At 43.0% G+C, this 14,047-nt stretch overlaps 2 protein-coding genes across 5 annotated transcripts; one reads left to right on the top strand and one right to left on the bottom strand.

The window, feature by feature from the left end:
* Positions 1-351: 351 nt before the first annotated feature.
* On the bottom strand, positions 352-6,292 carry THG1L (tRNA-histidine guanylyltransferase 1 like). Of its 3 annotated transcripts, XM_053991415.1 has the most exons (6): positions 6,086-6,292; positions 5,125-5,301; positions 4,511-4,680; positions 3,734-3,822; positions 3,053-3,160; positions 352-2,484 (listed from the first exon to the last, which is right to left on the bottom strand). In XM_053991415.1, exons 1-6 carry the CDS (start codon positions 6,268-6,270, stop codon positions 2,323-2,325), a joined length of 891 nt encoding a protein of 296 aa, XP_053847390.1. In that variant the 5' UTR covers positions 6,271-6,292; the 3' UTR covers positions 352-2,322. The 3 variants fall into 3 exon arrangements, with proteins under 3 accessions (XP_053847390.1, XP_053847391.1, XP_053847392.1); XM_053991416.1 differs by lacking the exon at positions 6,086-6,292 and having other exon boundaries at positions 4,511-4,676; positions 5,125-5,211; XM_053991417.1 differs by lacking the exon at positions 6,086-6,292 and having other exon boundaries at positions 4,511-4,585; positions 5,125-5,191.
* A 308-nt stretch (positions 6,293-6,600) lies between these two features.
* SOX30 (SRY-box transcription factor 30) lies at positions 6,601-14,047 on the top strand. 2 transcript variants are annotated; one of them, XR_008439541.1, is made up of 6 exons: positions 6,601-7,270; positions 8,450-8,689; positions 9,944-10,117; positions 11,235-11,712; positions 12,561-12,666; positions 13,611-13,693. XR_008439541.1 is itself a non-coding variant. In XM_053991443.1 (5 exons), exons 1-5 carry the CDS (start codon positions 6,664-6,666, stop codon positions 13,978-13,980), a joined length of 1,869 nt encoding a protein of 622 aa, XP_053847418.1. In that variant the 5' UTR covers positions 6,602-6,663; the 3' UTR covers positions 13,981-14,047. The 2 variants fall into 2 exon arrangements, 1 of the variants encoding a protein (XP_053847418.1); XM_053991443.1 differs by lacking the exon at positions 12,561-12,666 and having other exon boundaries at positions 6,602-7,270; positions 13,611-14,047.

The raw sequence follows: 14,047 nt of genomic DNA, 5'->3' as shown, positions 1-14,047 counted from the left end.
CACAGTTGTTCACCAGCCTCAGAGGAAACACTTCTTTCTTCACTGGGTCATGGAACAGGACTCCTGCAGCTACAGAAATACCTGTGTGTTGTGTGTGCCAACACCAGGCTGCTGCTTGAGCCTTGGGAATAGTTATTTTCCCCTACAGCTGCAGCAGAGTCACATAAATGCACATCTTACACATGAGGACACCACAGGGAGTTTCTTTCTCTAGCATTTCTCTTAATACAAATTAAAGGCCATGGTTGTACAGACAATCCTGATCTTGGTTCCGAAGTCTGCATCCATATGTGAACAGCTATGTTGACTTATTACATATTATTTTAAGAATGAGTCAATTAGAAAACACTATGACCTAATACAGACCTGCTTTTTATATACACATACAATGTACATACATAAAGATACTGTAGAATGTATCAGTCATAAAATATAAAATAAAAAACCTATATAATACTTTCCAAACATAAATCATGGCTGCCAAATTATTTTTTTTATCTTTCATCTGTTACCAGGCTGAGTGAATCCAGCTGTTACCAGTTCTGGAACAGTTGCTTCGTATGTAATGTCCAAAGTCAGGCACCAAGCAGTTACATGGAATTTCAAAGTCAAGTAAATTGCATTTATGTTAGAAGATAAAAAACAAACAGACAAAGTTCTTAGGAGTAAATTACTGGTGCAATGATTCATTCTGAATCATTATCTTACCATCAAGCCACATCCTCTTCCTAGGAACCATGCAGCCCATTCTACAAACTAAAAACGAAATACAATCTCTCATTGCATGTACTTCACCAGTACAGAGAAGTAGGGGGGAAGCCCTGTGCTATTATAAACTCACAAACTCATTGCCTAATCTCAGGAAAAAACTCACGAAGTTGAAGTTTATATCAGCACTTGGTCAGGGTTCTTTCTGAAAAAAAAAGAAAAAAAAAAAAAAACACCACCAAAACCACATTGCCTTAAATGTGTACGTTCTTCTTCAGGAAGGGGAAAGAGAGTAGGCTGATAAGAGAATTCACAGGAATCTAACTCAGTAAGTACTGTGGCCAGTACACATTGATCCTTTCTTCCTATTTCTTACAGGCAGTCCCAACTGCTGACCATATCTTTGTTAGCAACAACTGGCCCATGTTTTTGGATGTTTTTGCAACCAGCTTGGTTAGAAGCAGTAATAGCCATATAAGCACCTATCATTATAGCTGTATTTCTACACTGAAATAGGTTATTTCCCTCAAATTCCTGTTACACTGGGACAAACCCCTATCCATTAGCAGAAATATTTCTGCTCTGGGAGGTCAATTTTGACAAAGTGACAGTTAAACCAGAACAGAACTGTGCATAGAGCAAGCAACACACTCTTCCCTTCCCTCTAACAAATATGGATGGGCAGCACTGCTCTGTGTCATTCCCAGGGAGATCAGAAAGCAGCAGCACAAATTGTTGTTGGCTCCCTCTTTGCAAGCACCTGGAATGTTCTGCTATGTTGTGCTATTGGTATTTTTTTTTTCAAATATGCTGTGTTGTGCACAATAGGAGACAGGTGAATTCCCAGGCCATGGAATATGAGGAAAGATATCTATCCATGTCCTAACAGAATTCCAGCCTGTACAGTATCTTTATTATTAACTTCACTGCTTGGAACTGTCACCACTTACTAGGTCAAGTCCCAGGAATGAGAAAGGCCGCATAACAAAACACAGCAGGGAAAGTACAATTATTTATATTTTTTAAAAGTATAAAAATCCTGTACATTTGACAAATACTTTTAAAATCAAGCATAGAAAACTGCTGGGCTACTCCATTGCATTTCAGTAAGAATCAGACATCAGGCAGCTGAACAGTTTGTCACTCATCTGACTAAACTCACCAGCCTTGAAATTTAATACTAAATCCCAAATGAAGTATTCTGGTCCATCTCAGTTAAAACAAAAATCAAACTAATAATTTTCTGTTCAAATATTCGGGCTTTTTTATCATTCATCAGTACAATAAGATACCTCATTGTTTAAATGCTATAGAAATACAGGAAATTTCTACATACTTTTTTTACAAATACACATGTACAAGGCAGGAACAGTCTTAATTCATGATGAGTTCTTAACATTCAAAATACAGTATGATTTTAGCTTTCCATATGGGCATATCCTTGTATGCCAGACAGCACCAGTGTCTTCTTTTTAGACAGCAACAGTGCTAAACCCAATGCAGCTGCTGAAGAGGGTTCCAGGTCAAACTCTACCATCCACCATTTGTATTCCTCACTTGCCAACAACCCAAGCAGAGCATAATGTAAACTACCAGTTATGCTCATCAGAGATATCAACTATCCTCAGCCAGAATCTCAGGATATTCCTCCCAGAACTGGTCCCCAATGATGTCACAGTGCAGGGGAACAACTTTAGTCTTAGTCCGGGTCACTTCCACTTCTTTTTCTTCTTCTTCCTTTGGCAGTTTTATTTTCTTAGTGATTACTTCATTAACCTGAAAATACAGTTGGCACATTAGCAGATGTAAAAGGCTCCAGAGTGGATTCAAAAATTCTATTAAAATAATTTAATACAAAAACACAGGACAGGAATTTCTCCCACTAAATGAGTGATACAATCGTAGAATAATGAACATTTCCAAGTTACCTTAAAGCAGAAAAGAACTAAACCAACTGTGAGCTGAGCTACCTTATTGAACAGAAGTTTGTAATTCCTTTGCCATGGATATACTTGGGACCTAACCCTGGGAAGGGCCTGGCCCAAATGATACACAAATTGTCATCTGCTGATACATGTTTCATCTCAATGGTCATAATTTGTATCTAAGCCAGACTGCAGAGACTGGTTTTTATATTATGCTCATAGAAACAGCTCTCAAAAACATCTCCAAAACAATGAGTCATCTTACAGAGAATTACATAGCAAATATAGTTAATTTTAAGATCTATTTATTCCCAGACATACACTGGAGATACAGGTGGTGCTCTTACAGTGCAGTCTGTCTGCCACAGTGTAACTATTTAAAATATCAGCCCAAAGCAAGTGGCAATAGGGTTTTTTACCTTCTGCCATATTAGGACAGTTCCTTTTCTATACATCAAAGGTTCATTGTTGTAGTTGATGTTGAATTCAGAAAATAAGATTTCATTCTTATCTCCAGCCAAAGTTCCCTGAGAGGAAAGGAACCGAAAAATACTCTTAGAGAAAACCCCTCCTATAGGATAGAGGAGGGGTGAATACTGGAAGCAAGACAGACATTTGTAGAAGTTTTTCACCTTTAAGTCACAAGGCTTAATTACTTCTCTCAACAGAGGAATTAATTCCAAGAGGGTTTTTATTACATTTTCAAGACAAATGGAAGACAGTCAACAGATTCCAGGAGAAAACAGGAATAATCTGCTAAAGTCTGCACAAGGACACAAAACACAACAGAAGGGACTGGCAATCAACAGGACCTGAATTTTGCAACTGTTCCTCACGGGTTTAGATGCTGAACATTTTATGACTTTTCTAAGATTTCTGAAATTGCCAACTAAAAACTTAAACCCTGCTAATAATTGACCAAAATTATGTTATTTGCTAGTGGTATTAATATTTGCACAACTGAAGAAGCTATTGACTACACCTACAAAATTATTACAGTAAGAACAGACAAGCCAGGGCTGCTGGGCAGGCAAGACACTTTGCAAATCTTATTATTTAATTTTTAGCTATAAAAAACCATGACTTCGGCAGACTCTTACCCGGAGCCTCTCCTGTGCTTGCACTGGTGTCAAACCACCTCGCTGCACAAGCATCCAGAACACTGTATTATAAAGGTTATTAATATGGCCTAGAGAAAACACAGAAATGAGTGTGAGGATGGTCATTTACCAAATCTGAGTGACTACTTAGGAAAAAACAGCTTTATTTCCAGAGCTGTATCTAAGAAACAGCCAAGAGTAATGGGGAATTAATATAATCAGTTTCTAAAGAAGATACAATGTTCATAATACATTTTTAAGGTACTGCGTATCATGACTAGAAGATAGATTTCATAAATGAAAAGGGCACAGCAGAGGCTGAAGGGTGTTTATGTATAATGTAAATTATTTTCATTTGACAACAGGGACTAGGTACTGACAAAGGTCTAGAGACAAATCCAGTGGTCTGTTCTAACATGGAATATTCAGCACTTTTGATTACTACCTGCTGCAAACTTGAATATTCACATCATTAAAGATTACCTTGGTTAAGCCACTCTGAACACCAAAATTAATTGATTCATTCTATTAGCAGCTCTAATATTTCTTGTGCTGAATTCACTCAGGATGCAATAAATTTAGTTGTAGCCTGAACACTCCAAATTTCAGCCAGTACCCATACAAAGCCCAGAAAAAGTGTAATATTATTGAAAATCACCACTCTACCTGCTGCTCTTTCACTGACAACTGTATATGCAAATACACTGGCAGAAAAGACATTTCTGTTCAGAGAAATGAACTCAACTGCATAAATCTCTCTTTTCTAGGAACACTTACAATCTGCTTGCCTCCAGCTGAGGTAGTCCTTCAAATTCTGGTTGCTGGGATATAACACAATTCGTCCATCAAATCCTGGGGGGTACAGAAGCTGCTGGTCCTTAAAGTAATCCTTCCAATAGAACACGTAACTTGAGGAAAACTGGGAGACCACATGAGTCATGAACTTACTTGCAAACACAGAACAAGAGAAAAAAAGAAAGAAATACATGGGTGTGACTATGTATCTGTGCTTATCTGAGGTATCAGTAGTGACAGCTCTAGTGGAGGGCAGCATTTCTTAAATAATGGCCAAACAGATGAGGAATGGCACAGAGACTTTTGAACAACAGAGGTACTGAGAATTGTAACATTTTATTAAAAAAATGTCTGTTTATAATGTTTTGATTGTTTATATAATAAGTTGTTTATATAACTTTTTTACAAGCTCTGTATTATTGAACATATTTTCCTGAAACATCACATGTAAAGAATCTATATAAAAAACTTAAACTAACTGCAGTGTAAGCACCATCCCTCCTCCTAACTTCTTTGTGTAGGTAAAGACAAACCTGAAGAAGAATTATAGAGAGATGTTAAAAACAAATTCACTTCAGTATGAAAGCAGCTGTTACCTTGCTCTTCTTTTAAACCACCTGCTCTTCTTTTTGAAAACAAAACTATATTCATCACTCTGTCCATAAGCAATAGCAATATCCTCCAGTTCTTGCATCACTGTCTGGGCACACTTGGTCATCAGGTGCAGAGCACGGTCATCATTTGGCTTTTTGAATTCATGCTGCTCAGAAAACCTTCAAAGCAAAATTGGCTGCATAAGAATCCCTTGAAAAGCTACTAAAAATGCTAACCCGTTCGTTTTCATCATATTTGCTTTATATGAATACTGATTTCCAGTATCCTGTCAATACTGACAAAAGAATTCCCTCCAGGTATGAAAAGCAAGAACAAAAGTCCTCGTTATCCACTCTGGATAACCCATTCTCTTTCTCACTAGTATCTGACCCTAACCAGTCTTTTAAAGAAGCTGGTTTGTGTAATTTAATTGGAAATGGATAACAAATACTACTTTCTGTAAATTCCCTTTCTCACAGGGTGTCTTTAATATTCAGTCCAATAAGGGCAACATTATCAATAAACTTGTCAAAACTCAAGAGCTTTACCAAAACCAGAGATAATATCCCAGCAAGAACTTGGGTTATCTACCAAGCGAGGGAACTGTGCCCCATTTATGCCGAGGGAAGGCAAATGCCACACAGACACTGACTCCAAACACCAGTACACATCTCTGTATAGCAGCTGCTGTCCCTCCTCAGCACACCCAAGGCAGGGAATCATTTTCCTACTCGGACCATTCCCTACCACCCGGCTCTGAAAACAAAATCCCGGTGGAATTCCGTGCCCTGGAGAGGCCGAGTGAGGGACACGAGGATCTCTAACCCCGCACCTGCAGGACTCCCACAGGCCGGACAGGAACAGCCCAGCGCAACCCGGGCACCACCAGGACCCCGCTCTCGGCGCAGCGCTCTCAGCCCGCACCCGCGGGGTCCCCGCAGCGCCCGCCCGGCCCTGCCGCACCTGTGGAAGTTGCGGCCGTCCAGCCGCACCACGATCCAGCAGTTGGGCAGCACCGTGTCGTCCGCCTCGAAGTCCCGCACGTACTCGAACTTGCTCTTGGCCATGGCGAGGCCGCGGCGGCCGCGCGGGGAGCCCGGAGCGCAGCCGGCAGCGATGGCCGCGGCCGCCCGGCAGCAGCGCAGCATGACCGGCGCGGAAGCGGAAAGAGCGGCGCCCGGCCCTTCTGGGCGGCCCGGAGCAGCGCTCGGTGGTGCCGGCGGAGGGCGGGCGGAGCCGGCGGGCGGAGCGCGGGGCGGCGACGGCGACGGCGCCCATGGCGGCTGCGGGGCGCGGAGCCGGGGCCGGGGACCCGTGCGCCCCGGTCCGAGCGCGCCGAGCGACGAGCACGGGATGGGTCGGGGCGGCCCCAGCGGTGGGCGCGGGACGCGGGGAGGACAGCGCGACCGAGCGGGCGGGGCTGGGGCTCGGTGCGCGCCCCACGGTTGGTGCGGGATGCGGGCTCGGTGCGCGCCGGCGGCGCGGGGCCGCGGGGAGCGTTGGCGCAACGGTGGCGGCGGCCGAGGAGCGGCAGCGGAGCGATGGAGCGCAGGGTCAGGCACTGCCGCTTCCGCGCCCGGGCGAGCCCCGCCTCGGCCCCCCAGCACAGGGAGGTCATGGGCTCCCTCGGAGGGCTGCGCGTCCAAGTGCAGGAACACCCGAGCCGGCCCGGGCACAGCGAAGGAGCGGCGAAGAAGAGCAGTTGCATCTCGGCTCCAGCGGCGGTTGAGAATGAGGCCCGGAGTGCTATCAGGAGGGAAAGGGACCATGAAAGGGGCAGCGGTGACCGCCAGAACGAGGAGAATATCCTGGAGCAAGCTGGCAATAAGCCCTGGAGAAGAGCTGCCGTCCAAACGGAGCGACCCGACGTGGCCTATGAGGCCCGCCCAGTGAGGCTGGAGAAGATTGATGCCCCGGCTGGATCCCTGCGCGAACTTGGGAACGCTCCTCAAGATCAGAATGTCCCGGTCTTGTTTCAGTCCTTACCTCCCATGTCCCACGTACAGCTCCAAGGCCCTCTGCCCTCGCAGCTGATGCATGCGACGCCAGTGGCGGTAAAACAAGTGCCAGTTCAATTGCAGCCTCTACTGCAGCGGCCAAAGATTGAAACAAAAAACGTTCCCCTCACAGTCCTGCCCTCGGATTCAGGTATTATGGTCAGAGAGCTTTCAGGGTGGCACGCAGGTGACTGCTTATCAGGCAGGAGAACACAAGTGGAAAGGTCATGTTAGAAAACCATCCCTTTGCAAAGGCTAGGTTTAGCACAACTCCTGCACAGTTTAAGACACAAAAGCACCGGAGCACGGAGTTCTGTAGTGGTTTGTTACAATCAAGGCAGTTTTGTCATGTTGCTCCCTGTCTGCATGAAGCACCTTGGGACAGGGTTCAGAATTACACTGAGTTGTGATTGCAGTTTTAAGGTCAGGAATCTGCTTTATTTTTAAAGGTATAAAATAGTCATATACCTCTCTGAAAAAAATCTGGACATGTTAAATGAAGAGCATTTTGAAACATCTATATTAGAAGCTTTTTTTTTTTTTTTAATATCTAGGCATTCAAAATTAATTACTTAAGTAAGGTCTTAAAGACGTTTTCCCTTTATCAATGATGTGAAAGTTAATTTCTAAACCTTTTCCAGGAGGAAATTGCTTGCTCAGGGATCAGTTTTAAGGGGCCTGTGGATTCATCATGTTGCCAGCTCAATTTAAATGCAGCCTTTACAAAGAGCCAAAGCCAGGTATCATGTAACAATCATTTGGGAACACATGTTCCTCCAACAAAACAAGTGTCCAAATCCAAAAAAAAAAGAAAAAAATATATTTATGTCTCAAAAAAAAAAATCCCAACAAAACCCAAGCAGAAACCCAAAATAGCAACGCCCACAGTTGAGCAGGCAGGGACTGCACAGGTGTGGGACTAAGCAGCCTCCCCATCCTTAATCCTAATCCCTGCATCCTTAGGGTTTTGGTTACATAGTTCTGGTGTGATAATGAATTTGCAGTGGTGTGGTCTGTGCTATATAATGATTAGGTTACAAATTCATAAGAAAACAAGCCAACTGAAATCCAAAGTAGTGTGTTAGCAGTCCCTGTTTATTTCCTTTTTTTTTTTTTTTGTTTTTGTAATTATACATAACAAAAGCCAGGTAACTGATTCCTTGTGCAGTGACCCAGCAAAGGGCAGTGGAGGATTTTGTATGAACTGCACTGAGTTTCATCTGTCCAAAGCTCCGGTGATGCTGTTGCCAAATATCCTGTGGGTGAGTTATTGAGTGTGACCTGCTGTATTCCCTGGAAGGTGATGATCTTTCCTTGCCTTGTTGCACAGGCATGCCAGACACTCCATTCAGCAAGACCAAAAGCGGCCGCGTGAAGCGTCCCATGAATGCATTCATGGTGTGGGCCCGCATCCACAGGGCTGCTGTGGCCAAAGCCAACCCGGGTGCCAACAATGCAGAGATCAGCGTTCAGCTCGGCCTGGAGTGGAGCAAACTCACTGAAGAGCAGAAGCAGCCGTATTACGAGGAAGCTAACAAAATAAAACTGAGGCACAGGGAGGAATTTCCTGGTAAACATCTTAGTTATTTGCCAGAATGCTTTAGAAGTGCAGGGCTTTTTGGAAAATTGATCTCTTGCATTATGGCAATTAATAGAGATAGGAAAAAAGTACAGATATTTCACGCACACAATCCTTCTGTGTGCTTGAAACTATTAATTTTTTAAAGTGTCCAAAACGCTGGTGAGAACACTGCAGCTGCAGCAGCTTTTTTGAATGCTATAGTAGTCGAGTGGCCAGAGAGTGAGTTTGTGTGGCCTGCTACATCAGTTTCCTTGCTCCAGAAGCAGCTGCCCAGGTGGCCTGTGGTGACACATGTGTCCATTTCTTAAAAGCAGGAAAGGGAAATGTCACAGGAAGCACAAACAGCATTGTATTCTGTGGGATTCTTCAACATGTAGACTTGAGGTTCCCACATAATGCTGTGGAAAATGTTTCACAGCCTTTTGTCAAGCGTTAAAATTTGTACCCTTAACAATTTCATTTATCCAAAAAATAACAGAATGTAAAACACTTTTAAAAAGCTGTTGAGATACCAGGTGTTGCCATCCTTTCTCTCTCTGTTGTCATAATGCTGCTTGTTCATGATCCTGCCTAATCTGTCATAAAGAAAAGAGCATCACTCTCCCTCTCTCCTTGCATCTTTCAAAAAAAGAAAAAAAAAGAAAGGCGTTTCTTTAAAGTTGCATTAAGAGTTAACCTGTGTAAGAAACCAAACAGCTCAGTGTAAATTCATGATATATTCTTATGTCTGTTAGTTTGGTTAATGTCAGGCAAAGGCAAACCTGCTCTTCCACAATCTATCCAGGGTTCCCAGTGGATCATATTTTCTGTTGTTTCTTGTAACATGCAGATATACGTGAGAGTTAAGGGGTTAAGGAAACCATGAGGAAAGACCACATTTTGAGTAGCTCTGGTTTTCCTCCACACTGAATGCCCAAGGTACAGTGAGTGTCATCTTCTCCTTAATGTGGTTTCCTCAGCTGGGCCACATCACTCCCCAGTATTTGGTATTTTTTTGTCTCACAAGCAGCTACTACTTGGTAACTTCTAAACAATACCCAAATATTTCTGTTTCATTTCCATCTCCAGTAAAATTCCCCATTTCTAGCTCACCAAAACAAGTGGAGCATTGCCATTGCCTAAAGGAGCAGGTTTTGGACTTGTCTTATCAGATCCTTCAGAATTACAGATAACATAGCTTTAGATAAATAATTAAACCATCCAAAATATTGAGTGTCTGCATCTTTTTTTCATCTCTGACAGGTTGGGTTTATCAGCCAAACAGAAAGAAGTGTTCTCTACCACCTGGCTCTGCTGCATTTTCAGGCACTTCCCAGAGTACCACCACTACAAATCCAGCCGGCACCCTTCCCTTCTCATCACCTACTTACTCTTTTGTCAACTCCAGTGTTAAGAACAATATTGGACGTCCAGTCTGTGAGTTTTCAGTAGTGAATTGTTTTAAAAATTCAGAATTTACCTGTTCCAGTAGTGACAAGGCAAGGGGGAATGGCTTCAAACTGAAAGAGAGTAGGTTTAGATTAGATATTGGGAAGAAACTTTGCTGTGAGGGTGGTGAGGCCCTGGCACAGGTTGCCCAGAGAAGGTGTGATTATTTACCAACACTTCTTTTCTACTTAAGATGCTAAGCTACAGCTGCTTCTTTCCCTCGTTTGGTCTCCACCTCACAGATACCCTGGAAGGATCCTTCTTTTTTACAAAAAGTCCACACTGGCAGTGAAAGAGTGTGAGAGCCCCCAGACCAGTGTAAAAGATGATCTGCATATTCCTTAGAGAAAGAGCTCTGGCTCTGTCAGGGCATGGATAGTGGATTTCAACAGCAAATAGCTCAGATCCAGGCAGTGGCATTTTCCTCTAAGTATCCTGGAAAAGGCTGCTTTCTTTGCAATGAGACAAGAAAATTAAATGCCTGATTATGCTGTGTGGTAATACTTGCAAAAGAATACTCAGCTTTGTTCTAGTGTAGTTCTGAGTTAGTGATGTTTGAAAATTCCTATGCAAGGTGTTTTGAAATCTTTCCCTATAAAGGCAGCCCTGTTGATGAGGTGTGATTTGAGAGTGTACATTGAAGTTTGTGCTCTGTAAAACATTTCAAAGTACAATTGTCTAGTAGGTACATTCATTGATGAAATAAGGAAACATACTGGGGATTAGGGTGTTCCAGGCTCCTCAGCACACAGTTTTGTTATAAATTTGGCTTACTTCACATCAGTAGACTTGTGAGGTCTTCTGAGCTGAAGGCACAGTCCAGCCCATTGTGGGGCTTTATTAGGACAAGACATAGCCTCACCAGAGCAATGTACCCTTGTTAGCCACTTCCTTCCACCCGTGGGTTTCTGTGCAATGAAGCTTTAATGTGTGAGCTCCAAACCCATCTCTCAGAATGGTGTCACGTGAGGTGTATGACATGAATTGCTGGGAAATTTCAGGGGGGATTATTCTGTCTGTACCCAGAAATGCTGTGGTTTGCTATGATGCTGTTTATCAGAACTCTCTGTTCATGTCTGATAAATAACTGTTTTGTTTCCTGAAGGTGAGTCTCCCGCCATCCGTCTGACGGCTTCTTCAATCCAGCACGCTGTGCCCATGACCCTTTTCCAGACCACGGCTGCAAGCACCACATCAGTGGCTGTTGCAGTTCCAACCCTGCCCCTGCGCCCTGTAGTTTCATCACAGCACTTTGCTGAGCCTGCTCAGACAGAAGCTTTTGTATCACCTGGACTCAATTTCTCCCTGAAGAGACCTGCACCCGTTTTTGCTGAGAGCTTCAGCAACAGAAACCCAAGTAACATTAGCAGCACTAGTGGCAGGTTTTCTGTCTCTAACAGTGAGATCCCAGGGATTTCTGTTTTTCCTAGAGGCATAGCTCTTCCCCAGGCTACCCCTTTTATTCCCTCACCTGCCTATGTGTCTGCTCCCATTGGACAACCAGCCAGTTTGTTTGGAGGAACTCCTCAGTTTCCATTTTGTCACCCTTCCTTTATACCTGGACCTCGCTGTTTGCCCTCAAGGTAATGAAACCATTTTCAATACCAGTAAGAAAAAATGCTGAAAGGCAGAGAATCTTTTGACTTTTAGACAGCAGGCAGAGCATTAAGAGGGAAAGGAGCTCTTACCTTCCTGTGCTGGGACCCCCTGGCCTCAGCCTGCTCATAAAATGTGCCCAGTTACTGGAGGCTCCATAGAACTGTTGCAGTAATTGGCACTCCCAAGGCCACGACAAACAGAAGTATCTTCTTTCCACTTTATGGGTATAAGTGCAGTTGATTTTGGCAGAAGAGCATTAGGTAGAGATAATGTAAATATACTTTGAAAATGGTCAGATGGAATTAGAGTGGGTGTGTCCTGGAGGTGTCTCCTGGGTGCACTGTGATTGCCATAAGTGCTAATATTTCTGAAACCCAGCCTGGTGGGAAGTGTCTGCAGAATTCTTGTGTAAGTAGTAATTCCTAGTTCTTCCTTTTCAGTCAATCAGAGGTCCCCTAATCCAAGAATTTCCAGGCTAACACAAGTAGTGTCCCATGGGTGTTTGTAGGCTGAGCATGCACAGAAAGCACCAGTGCCCTGGTGCAGGTGGGCAGCTCAAACACCAGGCATCTGATGCTTATTCTTTACATGGCATCATTTTGTTTTCATGACTCTGCAGTAGCAAACCTAACAAATTATTATGATTATTAGACTTAAATTTTGCCTGTTTATTCACTGCTTCTACTGCTGCTATTCTCACTAGTAGCAGTAACCCATGTGTTCCTGTGGCAGTAAGACCACCTGGTCTTTAATTAGGACTAATGATGACCCATCAGACTTAGAAGAACTTCATAAGCTGACAAGTGCAATACAAGACATTTCTGTTTTTGAGGTACTTTGAAGAAACACGGAACACATATTCCCAAAATTGCTAAAAATTATCTTTGCCGAGGCCTTGGTGTCTGAAATGAGATGGTTTTGTGAGGCCTCTGAGAGAGGTGAGTTCTTCTAGCATAAAAGACTTCTGATTTCACACATTAATGGACTTCTGAAGTCCATTAATGCCAGCTGAATGCCAGCTTTGCTAATGCCAGGGTCTTTCTAATGCAGTGATTTATAAGTTCTCTGTCCTATAAACTCATTTCTTGCATACAAGAGTCATGATTTCTGAACTGAAAGTGCAGATTTATGCCCTAAAATTTTAAATATTAGATTGGAATGATGATTAGTCCCCTTGAAACCTCAATAGATATTGTATCAATGTCTTTACAATGCCTGCACTGTGGAGCTCTATTACTTCTTTACATATTTTTGTTTTTTTCACAATGTAGTGAATTTCTCTAAAGCACTGTAAATTGCAATCCCTTTGTCTTTCTGCATCAGAATAAAAATTCAAGCATGTGCCACTGGAGGAATACAGTTCCATTTGACATAATAACTTCCTGCAATTTACTATGTGGTTACTTTTAAAAAATGTATCACTGTGCATTCTTTAAATATTAACATTGACAACCACATATTGGGCACAAGTACTCCTTGCCCTGTTTGATAACAGTGTAACAGATGCAAGATCTCACTAAAAATTACAAATAAGAGTGTTTTACCCCAGGTCTGTCACAAAATTTGGCATACAGAAATTACACAAACTGACTTTTGATGCTTTGTTTTATTAATCTGAGTATGTTGGTTAGCTCACTGCATGCTGGTTTATTTATGGTATTATTTGATTGATAAATACAGTTTATGTTTGTTCTCAGAGCAACCTCATGTGTGCACAGAAATGGAATCTGAACTACTCTTGTTATGGCCCTAGTGCTGAAATTAGGCATGGTTTTAAATTTGTATGTTTTAAAAAATGGCATGAGCTGAGTAGCACAGAACATCAGTGTCATTGTGCAGCTCTGCATTTCTGAAAGCCAACCTTGAATCTCTTCCCTTGCAGCACATTCCCACTCAGAGCTCCATTTGGCTACGGGAATTTCTCCAGCTCAGTGCCTCAGTGCTTTGGCTTTTACGAGGAGAGGAACCAGAGGCAGGAGGTGATATTTTCCACTCTGGATGAAGACTATCGTTTCAGGGCATACTCAGGAGAGAGGCTATGTGAGAACCAGCGTGTCTGTGGGAGCCCTGAAATCGTGTCCTGTCAGAGCACCTGCAGTGAGGAGCGAGTTCTGAGCCCCCTGCCACAGCTGAACGTGGAAGTGGTGGAGGAGGTTTTGCCATCTCCTCCATCTACTCCCTCCAGCACTTACATTGTCAATGTAACTGACAGTGATGAGGAAGAGGAAGTAAAGTTTTTTCAAGTATTGTAATTTTTAAAACTTAGTACAATCCAGAGCAATATTATAGAATGGGAAATAAATGTTTTCCTCAACACCA

This window comes from Vidua macroura, chromosome 15 (assembly GCF_024509145.1).
Source record: "Vidua macroura isolate BioBank_ID:100142 chromosome 15, ASM2450914v1, whole genome shotgun sequence".
Taxonomy (NCBI): domain Eukaryota; kingdom Metazoa; phylum Chordata; class Aves; order Passeriformes; family Viduidae; genus Vidua; species Vidua macroura.
Note: the sequence above shows the minus strand (reverse complement) of the source record. Positions and strands in the feature narration are given on the sequence as shown.

What these genes read in the sequence shown, in the direction of transcription:
- THG1L (XM_053991415.1), bottom strand. Translation starts at nt 6,270, where the DNA reads ATGCTGCGCTGCTGCCGGGCGGCCGCGGCCATCGCTGCCGGCTGCGCT. An exon ending in GACGGCCGCAACTTCCACAG is followed by an intron (nt 5,302 to 6,085) that starts GTGCGGCAGGGC and finishes TTTGCTTTGAAG; the next exon opens with GTTTTCTGAGCAGCATGAAT. An exon ending in CAGCTGGAGGCAAGCAGATT is followed by an intron (nt 3,823 to 4,510) that starts GTAAGTGTTCCT and finishes TGTTTTCTCTAG; the next exon opens with GCCATATTAATAACCTTTAT.
- SOX30 (XM_053991443.1), top strand. Translation starts at nt 6,664, where the DNA reads ATGGAGCGCAGGGTCAGGCACTGCCGCTTCCGCGCCCGGGCGAGCCCC. An exon ending in CAATATTGGACGTCCAGTCT is followed by an intron (nt 10,118 to 11,234) that starts GTGAGTTTTCAG and finishes TGTTTCCTGAAG; the next exon opens with GTGAGTCTCCCGCCATCCGT. An exon ending in CCTCGCTGTTTGCCCTCAAG is followed by an intron (nt 11,713 to 13,610) that starts GTAATGAAACCA and finishes CTTCCCTTGCAG; the next exon opens with CACATTCCCACTCAGAGCTC.